General features: G+C 34.7%; 1 protein-coding gene across 1 annotated transcript; it reads left to right on the forward strand.

The window, feature by feature from the left end:
• Positions 1-665: 665 nt before the first annotated feature.
• Positions 666-12,940, forward strand: LOC118274117 (clavesin-1). The gene is made up of 6 exons (XM_035591496.2): positions 666-872; positions 7,656-7,810; positions 8,064-8,158; positions 11,522-11,663; positions 12,127-12,320; positions 12,591-12,940. Exons 2-6 carry the CDS (start codon positions 7,669-7,671, stop codon positions 12,933-12,935), a joined length of 918 nt encoding a protein of 305 aa, XP_035447389.1. The 5' UTR covers positions 666-872; positions 7,656-7,668; the 3' UTR covers positions 12,936-12,940.
• Positions 12,941-12,999: the final 59 nt, after the last annotated feature.

The following is a 12,999-nucleotide window of genomic DNA, read 5'->3' on the forward strand; positions in this document are numbered from 1 at the left end:
TCATTCAACGTACGTTAAGTGGTATTGTAAATTAAATCATATATGGTCGAATTTCGGCCACTAGGCGACCACTAGTAATATTATTTATGCAAACTTATGCAAATCATACTTGTATTTCCAGAAACAAGCACTTTTCTAATAAAAAAATGACGTCTTCTACTGACGTCTTAAGTTCAAAACAATATTTTCACTTATTGAAATGACATAGAAATCAATAATTATTTTCGAAATAACTTTCATTAAAATACTGGTGAACTAATTTCCATTTCAATGGAAGCTGGGAGATGTACTACCACTCCGGATTACAATTCTCCAACACCCTTTACCAAACCTAATGTCGAATCCGACACCCAATGCTCTACATTCACCATCGTGCTCTCTATACCAAGAAACATTCTCTTTTTTATAATTAAATCCAAATAATACCTTATTTAATAAAAACTATCTAACTACACATTTCCGCAAAACCGACCATAGATGATTAGGGTCTCATAACATCGAAGAAAGCTTTAATAACCGCTCCAAGTGACTCCTAGTTACATAAAAGGTCGCTATCCTACATTTAGACCATGTTCCGGCAATCACTGCACTCTACGCTGACGGATTCTATTCTCAGGCACGCACGATGTGCCGGCGCAACTACGATTGTTTATGAGATCACTGGGTGCCATAACACGATAGACTTTGCTGCACATCGGACGTGTTTATAGAAAATTTGTTTTTTATTTTTATTTTATATTAGTTTCGTTTTTTTTAATAAGTTGTTTTGGTGATTTGTTAGTTGAATTTTTTATTGACTTGGTGTTATTTAATTAGTTAATTATGCTGTGATTTGTTTTTAATTAATCATTGGATTGACTTTTAAGTTGTTGGTAAGCATATTTTTTTGAGTTATTAATTATGTGTGTGGTACATTTTTATAGAGGTATTGGAATGCAAGGTTGAACCAAAAAAACTTGAACACCTTGATAGAAATCTAGTATTTTATTAACTAAAAACTACGCATTATCTGATTTCTAAGTGATGCTATAAAATCGCCTTACTTTGTTGTGCTTTCATCATCTAATGAGCAAATTATGATGCAGTTAAGCAACTTTATAAATGGGATAATGGACATAGCAAATATATAGTTTCGCAAAAATAAATGGACATGAGAGAAATAGTACGCAAAACATTTTTATAATTTTGAACAGCATCACATAGGTAAAATTGCACACAATATGTACATAGTTAGGTATAACTCCAATCTCTTTCATTAGAACTAAACACGGAATATTTACCATGTTTATTTATGTCTCAAGTTCTAATGATAATTTTAGTGACCATGTTAGTTTTAAAACTTATATCTCCATGCTTCCACTTCTTTGGAATAGGCACAGACAAAGACACTAAGACTGCATGACATAAACCAGCTAATTATGAACATACGTTTAACACAAAACATTATGATCTAAAAAAAAATAGAAATCGGTATATTCTAGTCTCCTATGTTCAGACACAAAAATGGCTCCATTGCGATGTGATAGAATGCCGAAGAAACACATTCACTTACTCTATAATATTAGGATGTCCATAATCTATAAGATAAGCAAATAAACAAACAAATAGAAAACGCGGAAGCACTAACGAGACGAGATACAAACGATCTTACATAATGTTAGTAAATAAAAAAAAGAGTAAAGTCCACTTCATAGCAAATTGCAATTTAAATTCTATACGGCACTACACCGTGAGGTATATAATTAACTATTTTTGTCTGCATTATAAAAACTAATTACATTGCACTTAAGAGAAAAAGATGTTCTATACGTAAAACTAGCTTTATGTTTGCGATTAAATAAATATGAAATAGGTGTGTGTTAATAGGTTTATGGTACCGAAACTTGGTCCCTAACTTCTGGTCTCCTAGAGAATCTTAAAGTCGCTATGCTCGCGGTTTACGACGGTTTCTTTGTGCGACAAAATCCGAAATACGGTAAAGAACTAGAGTTACCGACATAGCTCGCTTTGCAAGCTGAAGTGGCAATGGATAGGCCACATTGCTCGAAAGACTGGTGGCCAGGAAATTGATCGAGTAGAGATCTCAGATAGGAAGACGAACCGTGGGCTGCTGACATCATCAGAGTCGGAGGCGCCAGTAGATGCAGGTTTCGAGCTGTCGTTTGGCATGCAGAACTAATGGGGAGGCCTTTGTCCAGCAGCAGACGTCTTTCGCCTGTTGATAATGATAGATAATGAGGTGTTAATAGATTGAATTACTTCAAATGTAGAAAAACAGTTAATTACTAAAGGCCAATAGTATCAGGCTATTTATTTATATGAGAGATCTCAAGCCACATGAAAGTATAATCACGATTAAAATGTTAAGTAAATGACCTACGCATTACCTAACTCATAATATACTTTCCGTAAATAAGAACATTGAGCAATAATATTAACCAAATACTATCATATTAATTAATTATTAATTTCTTAGAATACAGAACTCTCGCAATAATTAATCCCCAGACCGTTTAAAAATAACAATACTTACTGGGGATTTTGACATATTCTTCTACACATTGACCCTGACTACCCTGACCTGATCTCTAGCTAGCTAATTTGAATAAATATATTATTAGCTATGTAAGTATTTACTTATTAACATGTTTATGAATATTAGGTAGGTGTATTGGTGTACATAAGTAATATTTGTTACAAAGCTTTGTTGTATAGTTGCAGCTAAATGTTTTATGTAAATCTTTTTAAATATTTATGTTGTGTGGTAGCGCCATGCTTCGCCACGAATGGGCCGGCTCGACCGGATTGATACCACAGCCTTACAAAAAACCGACGTGAAACAACGCTTGTGTTGTGTTTCGTTCTGTGTGTGTTCGATTCTCCAACAACCCTTAAATTCCTTACCTTCAAAAGACTGGCAACGCAGTTGTAACTCCTTTGGTGTTTCGGGTGACCATGGGCGGCGATTACTTACCATCAGGTGATCAGGTGATCCGAAAGCTCGTTTACCTGCTTATACAATTAAAAAAAACAAGAACATCTAGCTAACTTATATAATTGAAACTAAGCGAATGTAGATAAGAACACATAGATAGGTACATAATGTTACTTAGAGCAGAAAGTTCAAATCCCTTTCATAAACCAAGGCTAGATTTACTTGCCGTTCTCGATTCTATAATATATTTACCTAATAATACCTACTTAAGTACATAGTATATAGTATACCTACTGCCTCGGTGGTCACCATGGACAGACACGAGTACCGTGTAAAGGGATCTCTGTCTAAATCTATTTTTTTCATGGCTTACTTACGAAAACTTTTCGAGGATGCCCGACTACTTTCAAGTTAAATCGGGGCTCATCGTCATAAGTTTTGTGCGATTTATTTTATCAAGCTTTATGTATGACAAGATGTACCTCCAGTTATAACAGAATTTGTAACGACTTGACCTACATATGCGAAGATTAGCAAAACAGTCGTTATCTTTTTAATTACCTATTTCTAATTATGTATGATTTCTTCACGCCCAAATAGGTCTTTTAAAGCTAAGAATTTAGTAGTGGGTACTCGGTACTTATAACTCGAACCAGTTAGGTATTTAGAAATGCTACTAGGTACTGATTATGACCACTTAAATATCGAGAAATAAGTAGACCTACGAAATATGTATTTAGTTATATGGTTGGTTCACTATCTACGCTATCAATTAAATTAAACCTAAAATCGTCCTTAGTACACTCCTACGTTAAGGAATTTCTTCTTGAGAAATTAACATCACATACATCGAAAATATTATGATTTATTTTGACTTCTACTACAATATTATCAAAATGATCCTTCACCGGCTAAAACGATACTAGTCTACTAGGTATAATCCGTTAGCAAAAACCGGTTTGAAATAAATAATATTTTTTTTTTTTTTTTTACATTTAATGGGTCGACGTTTGGCCGCTATCTCACCTGATGGTAAGTGATGATACGGCCTACGGTGGAGCACGTCTGCCCATAAGCAACCTATTCACTCGGGCCTTGAAGACACCCAAGTTATACTCATCAGGAAACACAGACTCCGGCAAGGAGTTCCACTCCCTAGCAGTTCGCACAAGGAAGCTTGAAGCGAAGCGCTTCGTGCGAGTGGGTGGGATATCTACCATATTATTATAATATCGAGATACCGTGGTAAATGATATGACTGAGAACGTGCGTGCTGCCCCTGCTCTTATAAACCAATCGTGTGAGACATGAATCATCTTGGTGCCTTTGATTTTAATGCTCCTATAAAAATCTGTCGCCCTGGTATTTTTGTAGAGAATTGCAAAACTTTTGTGGAATAACGACACAACTCAAAATTCTTGTATGCAACGTGAGCATAGTTTCCTAATGCCTAGGTACTTAATTTTAGTTTTTCTGCAATTATACTTATCTAATCCTCCTAACATCAAGCTAGGTAGTCACGTAGAAAAAACGATGCAACACCACTAAACTTACATGTTTCATAACATCCTTCATGTCATACCCATGGCCTAATTTTCGCAAGGTAAGTGGAAAAATACCTCATTTGTGACAACAGCTGTCGAAATAACGAAGTAGTAAATTAAAAAGTAATTTTGTTTGTTGAAAATGGTTTTTACCTTCATGGTACTAAAACACATAACAGTAATTATGGATGAATCAAGCAGTATTTGTATTCGCTCCAATATTATATAAAATGTATTAATAACGCAGCTTGACTGAATTATAATTCTTTGACATTGACATTTACGCGCTGCCTTCAGCTTCATGCAAGGAATCTCATCACCACTCATTGCCATCAACAACCACAACGTCATTTAATGCTCCTGATAAGTAGGTGTAAGGGTAACTCCGCGCGTGTTATGTACTCCTAGTATTAATGAACCCGAGCGGACACCGGTGTCCTCGCATTCGCATGACGTCATCGCGCCATACTGAGTTTAGACGTATTGTATCATGTATGTAATGTAAAATGATATGAGTCTGTTTATTGTGGGTTTATTTATATAAACTGTAATGAACATTATTCAACCATTGAATTGTTCATTATTTTTTCCCAATTAATATCCGTTACTTTGATGTAAAACCAAAAACTAAAGTTTTATATTATTTTATTATCTACGGCTATATATTAATTTTTATACTTATTATAATTATGTATACGTACGACTACGACGCGCCACCTATTATGAACAACACGGCAACACTATACTTGGGATCATTATTTCTTTTCCGACTTCTTTGGTACTTCTTAAACCTTAGTAAAATTAAAAAGAACTCTCAACTTTTGTATAATAACGACACAACTCGAAAATTAGCACATACTGCGTGTCTGACAATACAACATCATGATCAACACAGGGCAACACTAAATTGTATAGTTGGCGATCATTATTTCTTTTCCGACTTCTTCAGTATTTCTGAAGTCCTAATATAATTAAAAAGAACTTCTCAACATTTGTGCAACAACGACACAACTCAAAAATTGAGCACGTACTGCGTGACTGGCAACACACAACATTGAACACAGGGCAACATTATTTATTTTCCGACTTCTTCAGTATTTCTGAAGTCCTAGTAGAATTAAAAAGAACTTCTCAACTTTTCTGCAACAACGACACAACAAGAAAATTGACACGTACCTACTGCGTGACTGATAACACAACATTGAACACAGGGCAACATTATCTATTTTTCGACTTCTTCAGTATTTCTGAAGTCCTAGTATAATTAAAAAGAACTTCTCAACTTTTGTGCAACAACGACACAACTCGAAAATTGGCACGTACTGCGTTACTATTTTACTAACAACAGCGTGATCAACACAGGGCAACATTAATAAAATTGTAAATTGTGTAGTTGGTAATCATTATTTCTTTTCCGACTTCTTCAGTATTTCTGAAGTCCTAGTATAATTAAAAAGAACTTCTCAACTTTTGTGCAACAACGACACAACTCGTACGTACTGTGACAGACAACAACAAACTCGCCAGCTGGCGTGCTTGTTGTGGGTGTCATAATTATGTAGATGGTAAAGTATTATCTTGTGTTGGATCCATCATCCACATCTATGCTCTACTATACGAACAATACGTAAGGTTACATTACATGTACCCGTATGAATATGATCGGATCGGCAAGCTTGAGATTGCAACTATAATTTGAGATTATAGTTGTAATGTAATACTGTCATTTACAAACGAATTGTTTATTCTCCTTATAAATTCTGTCTCCTTAGTAGTTTTCAAATCTATTACAAAACTTTAAAGCAATAACGACACTATATCAAACGAGGAAACATACGATATAAATATAGCTGCGTGTTAGTTGCACGAGAGGAAGTCTATCAACCGACTGTGTCCACTGTGGTGGAAGTGGTTTTGTAAAGCGAACCCCACAGAACTTATGTAGCCTTGGTACTATTAAATAATATCATAAAACTTTATACCAGTAATTGGCCACGGCCAAGGAACAACCGGACACAGTCAAGAGTTGAGTGAGAGATACTTAAATAAAATAATTTTAAATAATGATACCTACTAGGTTTGTTTAGCAAATAATAGTAATTAGTAATGGTTGCTAGTAAGATTTTATAATCTAGTTTTAATGCATTAGACTCTAGCTAGTCGACTCGTGTCAGTTACATACAAGGTGCATACTATGTGTCTATGTAATTATGATTTAGCGACATTTTTTACTGAGTTTTGTAATAATGCTTAAGTGCAGGGTAACACCACAATCATGTTCTTAGAAATAATTACATTGATACCTGTATTGTTATCTAATTGCTATGTCTTGTAAAATCTTAGTAATATCATACCTACAATGTTTATTGCGGCAAATTCGAGAATAGTGGAATAGCAAATAAATTACAACCGGTTTTTGACTTTGATAGATTTAATATAAGGAAATAGTGATTTAATCTGTATACTAGTAAGGTCATTAACACGATGGTTATTACTTAATAATAATATGTAATTGGGAGAATAGAGAGATGAGAGATCAATGAACTATAGAGTCGTATTTTTACTAACTGCATATTTTTTACTGAGTAGAATGGTTTTTTTGTTATTCGTTCTTTGAGGATATTAATTATTATTAAAAATCGGAACAATCTGACTCCCATTTCCAGAACAAAAAGTAAGGGCATGACCTACTCCACATATTGCCCTGTTCAATGGGGTCCATATTTCCATAGATACCCATACATAATTATATTTAGCCTATTTTTTTAATAATTTTAAGTATTTTATTATATAATTCTATTATATAATTTTAAGTGTAAAAGGCTGGCCAATAACGTTTTGAAAAAGGGTATACTATCGACTGCCGTGCCGTTACATCTAAAACTAGAAAGTAAAGTGAAAACCTCTTAGTTTTGATTGACTGATTTGGGTGAACCTCTATCAGTGAGGTACATGTAGCAAGTGACTGGCGCTAGTCGCATAAGCAACTACTTAGTTGGTAAAATGCTTATACGGTAGTAACTTAGAAATTTAGAAAGTTGAAAACAGAAAAACAAGGCATTGGAAAAATACCGGACCAAGCCAGGACATATTTAAATTGGTTTATGTCAAAAATCCGTCATGACAGTTAATTAATTTAATTCGATATTTAATATTTTTTTGTGTTTCATTTTCAGAGATTTCTGAGTCATGTCGTTTATCGAGATCGCTTTCCAAGCCGAAATAAGTCGATATGAAGATTCAGAATTCGAAGAGTATGCAAAAAGGCATTGTAATGAAGATCCAGATACTAGGGGCAAAGTAATCGAAGAGCTGCGGCGATTGATACGCGGTAAGTGTTACACTAAAATAGACCTCTTCCAAATGAATGAGATTCTAGTACTTTTAACATTTTAACCGCTGAGTATTAAAAAAAGAATAACCCGATTTCTTATGAACTAAACCTCTGTTAAACCTCTTTCTTGATAAGTGTCCACTGTTGAAACTTAAGTTTTGTCTTGTAATCAAATCGAAAATGTATCAAAGAAAGGCTAGCTCATTCATCATCCTGTTTGCTGTTTATGCAATAAAACTGTTTGTTTCAGAACGAGGCGAATGCAATCCCCGAAGAACAGATGACGCCTATTTACTTCGGTTCCTCCGATGTAGACGATCCATACCTGCGTTGGCGCATAAATTGGTAAGTAGAACTTATACAAAATATTCTTGATCTATTTATTGGGTTGAGAGAAACCATAAATGTTGTAGTTGACTCGGGATTGTATTTTGAATCTGAAATGCGTAAAATTGTTATTTGTGCCCAGGCATTCTGTATAATTGTATTCCTATAATACCAAAGTGGCAGCTGCACTGCCGCCACTTAGGCAATGATGGGTCCGTCAGGTAGGCAATCCGACAAGTAAGCTACTAGGCGCACAGAAAACACAGGTACCTTATTAGAGCAATGACCCTAGTAGAGCAATATAGTTTATTATTTTAAGATTTAATTTAACTGATGAAGCTTATCAGTACCTCAATTTTTACAACTGCACAATTAAAGTCGCTAACTGAGACTAGACAAAATAACGCTTTACGTTTTTCTTTAAAATTAACAAAAACAAAAATACTGTAACTAAGTAGTCATTTTTTCTTATTATAAGCATCCGTGTTTCTAACTAATGGTTAGATCGAAACGAAAAGTTATCAAATAAAGCCATTTATTTATCCGGGGAGCAGGAGATAGGCGCGATATCTGTGAATCGGGTGTCGTCGAAGATCGTGATACATTGATGGGACTACCCTCATCACTGTTGAGAAACGGCTGATCTGACAGGCCGGCTATTATCTGCCGTAGTTTGATAACAAGCAGAGAATCGATCGACAATAGTCCTTAGATTAGTTTTAGCAAAGTTTTATTTCTATGTATCTTAATTAGTTATTATAGGTAGTACAATGTCAACACATACTTCATTCAATAGCAAATCAGTAGGCTACCATTAATTCATGTTGTCTTGGTATTTTATATATCATTTATATGTATAAAACATTTCATTTATATGTTTTGTACATATGTATAATAAATTGTATAGTCCTAAAATTGAATGTATTAAATCTGATTTTAAGACTTTAAATTACGAGCTTGAGTTAGTTTTTGTTAGTCTGGCTCTATGGCCTTGAACTTTTTATACCAATAACGGGTATTAAAATGCCGGATATTTACAAAAAAGATTACCCATATCAATTAAAACTGACTATTTATTATTACTGAGTACCTATTTAAAATATTATATATTAGCTGGCATATAGTTGCTAGCACTTTAATTTAAAACAACAATGAAAACACAAATTAAAAAGAATCTGAACGTTTCACACGTTTTTCTATATTTTGAGTGCTTACATATACATCTACACTAATAAATAAAACTGGAGTGTCTGTTTGTAATATTGAAATAGCCGCTTTTTACTACATTCATAAGAATATACATAATTTTTTGTCTATCTGTCTCTGCATATGTATCTGTCTGTTTGATCTGGCTTATTCCTGAAATAGTTAGACCGATTGGCAGTTAGCCGATGTACAAAGGAGTAGACTTAGGCTACTTTTATTTTAGAAAATATCAAACAGCCAAATGCTATCATTATTCTGTGCGGACAAAATCGTGGGCTAGCAGCTGATACAAAATAAGACTTATTTACTAACATAACATCAATCTTACAAACAACAGATGAATGTAATTTTCGTTTTATCACGGCTGTACTTTACCCATAATCTCAATCAAAGAATCAAGGACTATCTAGCTATTCCTAGCTTAGGAAAAGGCATCAGAATGTCTAAACTCAGGCCGCTATACGCCATTCAGTCACCTGTGTGTGCTTCCTTGACATCAAAACGTATGTCGCCTTTCAAAAACCTTTAATGATACGAGTAATCTAACTAACATGTGTATTTGTGGAGTTCTAGATTACTTAGATACCTACGTTAAACGTTGATTAGAGCTAATCGTTATGATGTGAACTTCGGTTAATTAAAGTTTTTGCTAACTTTGTCGGCTTTTTTCATTATGACTGTTTATTTAATAGAGTCAGTACCTTGTGATTCTGGTCAAACAAGACTTGGCGCGTCTATTCTTACGTGGATTTTTTTAGTTCTTTGTAATAATAACATGGAGTTTAGAATATTTAGTTACTTGTTATTTTGTCAGATTTAGCAATTAAACGCTGAATCTCTAGACAACAACAAATGGTTTATTTAAATCCACTGAGTCTCTATTCATTTTTTAAGATTGAGTTTTTTTCTGGTAATTTGAAAAGTTTTAATTCTAATGGAATGTCATTACCGCTAATGGTCTTTTCATAAATATGTAGCTTTTTCTTTACTAATGCAGTAAGCACGTACTGGTCGTTAGACGCAATTAGAAATCCGAGAAAGTTAAGAATTTACCACACAAATTGTTAGAAGTGCGTTGCCGGCCTTTTGGGGGTTACGGATTTATGGGTTCTTAGGAAAGCGGGGATTGGGAAGGGGGATAATTGGGCCTCCGGTAACCTCACTCACACAACGAAACACAACGCAAGCGTTGTTTCACGTCGGTTTTCTATGAGGCCGTGGTATCACTCCGGTTGAGCCGTCCCATTCGTGCTGAGGTATGGCACTCCCATTATTTAAACGTAGTAAACGTATCACAATCACATTTAATATCATTAACAGGAAAATAGACATATTTTCCTGTTAATAATTCCGGCGTAGCCTAAATTCACGTAGAAACTAGCAGTATTTACTAACCATATTACTACTCGGCAATCATAAAGAATCATGATTGCTGCAAAAGAAAGAAGACTTGAAAGTAGTTACCAATTACGATTGGTAGGGCTGAAATATTACCACTCATCTATCTTCTATTCTAGAAAATAGGCTTTCATTCAATATCTAGGTACCTAAGTACTTCACAAGAAATTCTAGATCTTTTACATTTAGGTACAGTCTTAAAAAGGTAATCTAAAGGCCTTGGTCTAATTTATAACTTCCCATTTGGCGTTTTGTAACACGTATAAAAAGAATCCATTTCCATCAAGACATTTACCTACTGATTGATGTTTTGAAACATTGAAATTGCTAATTAAACTTGTTTTACTTTAAGTGCCACTCTATGTTAGTGTACTGGCCAGTTCCTGTTTCACCCGCTGTGCTCGGTTCAGCTAAAACAAACTCTTCAGTTTTATACGTATAATAACTAACTACTTCCACGCTCTTCTGGGCTCCTATTGGTCTTAGCATGATGTTTTATAGCCTAGCCTAGGCTTCTTCGATAACTTGCACTGTCCAACACAAAAAGAATCATTGAAATCGGTACAGTAGTTTAGGCATAAAGAAGAGAGAGAGACGTGAGTTACTTTCGTATTCATATAATTTTTAACCTATTGCTGGAGTTCTAATGGTCATAGTGTGATGTTTTATAGCCTAACCTCCTCGATAAATGGACTATAAGGAATTTTTAAGAAAAAAAAATATAAGCCTTATTTTTGAATAACTTTTTAATTAATGTACATTTTTTTGTTTGACCAGATGGTGCGCTACGAACAGTTTCGTCGTGAGAACGCGTATCTATACGACTGCGATCCCTTCAACCTGGTGCTGGTACGAGACGTGTACGCCGGCGTCCTGCCAGAGAGCCCCGACCATGGACGAATCATTCTTATGAGGTTTGGTAAGATACAAAGTGTATAGACTGAGGTTACTGATCACATGATGCTAGTTTCAACAAGACGAGAAAAAATGCAAGCTATTTAATTGTTCATTATTACATTCATTTCGATACATAAAATAATAACAAAAAGAGAATTATCATAGAAAACAGTTTTTGTTACTAAAACAACTGAACTAGTACTATTGCTTTTTGTTTAAATAAATCGAAACGAGAGCGCGTTCGGCGCTCTGATTGGTTGGTTTATTTGTTCCGGCCAATCAAATCAACAACGAACGAATCGTACTAAGAGTACAGAATGGCAACTGCATACGACTCTAACGTATAGCGTATCGTAGCCTTCGTAGCGTCGTAGAACGCGCGTAGCGTGACGCTACACGGCTACGCCACTACTACGATGCTACGATTCTTATACTCATTATGTATTTTATTGTTTTATTAATTTCTTAATTATTTTCTCATCTAGGACGGTGGGACGTTGACGCTGCAGCCATTGAAGAAGTAGTCCGCTATGCTCTAGTAATGGATGAAATAGCCACAATGCAACCGAAGCTACAGATACTCGGAGTTACAATAGTCGTGGACCTAGACGGACTTAATCTGAGACAAGTTGCTCAGTTAACCCCTACCGTAGCAGGACAGATCGTTGCTCTTATGGGGGTAATAAAATAATTAAAATTCCTTTATTGATAACCTGAATTTTGTGTCCTTAAAAACAACCCTTACAAAAAATATCATCGAAAAAAATTGTTCGTGCAACCAGTGCCATCTCTTGTTACTTATAAAAAATATTTTCAATTCAATTCAACACCAGTACACCACCCGAAAGGGAGTAAAAGCTTAGGGGAAAAAGCCCGCTAGATGTCACTATTCTCAACAAATAATAATTTATTTTGTTTTATTTTATGTTTTTCTAATTGTTCATTTCAGGTATCATTTCCTCTGCCGAATCACAATCTTCATATTATTAGATACAATTGGATACTTCATTCAATATTTTATTTATTCAAGCAGTTTATGCCAAGAGCCGTTTGGAATCGCATACATTTTCATGGAAACGATCTGAGTTCCCTACACAAACACATAGACCCCATGTACCTACCTCCTGAGTTAGGCGGCAGATGTCGCCACGTCATATCCACTGAAAAATGGCTCTCCAAAATAGATGAATACAAAGATGATTTTCTAGTTCAAGAGCTCAAAGAAATAGGATTTAATATAAAATGTAAAGAGACTAAGAAATCACAGCATTTAAATAAATATATTATAACTTAAATATTTGTTTGTTGTTTTATTTTCTCCGTAAATAGTAATCTTCGGATTTCCAGGACAGGATATT

Source organism: Spodoptera frugiperda, chromosome 3 (genome assembly GCF_023101765.2).
Source record: "Spodoptera frugiperda isolate SF20-4 chromosome 3, AGI-APGP_CSIRO_Sfru_2.0, whole genome shotgun sequence".
NCBI lineage: Eukaryota > Metazoa > Arthropoda > Insecta > Lepidoptera > Noctuidae > Spodoptera > Spodoptera frugiperda.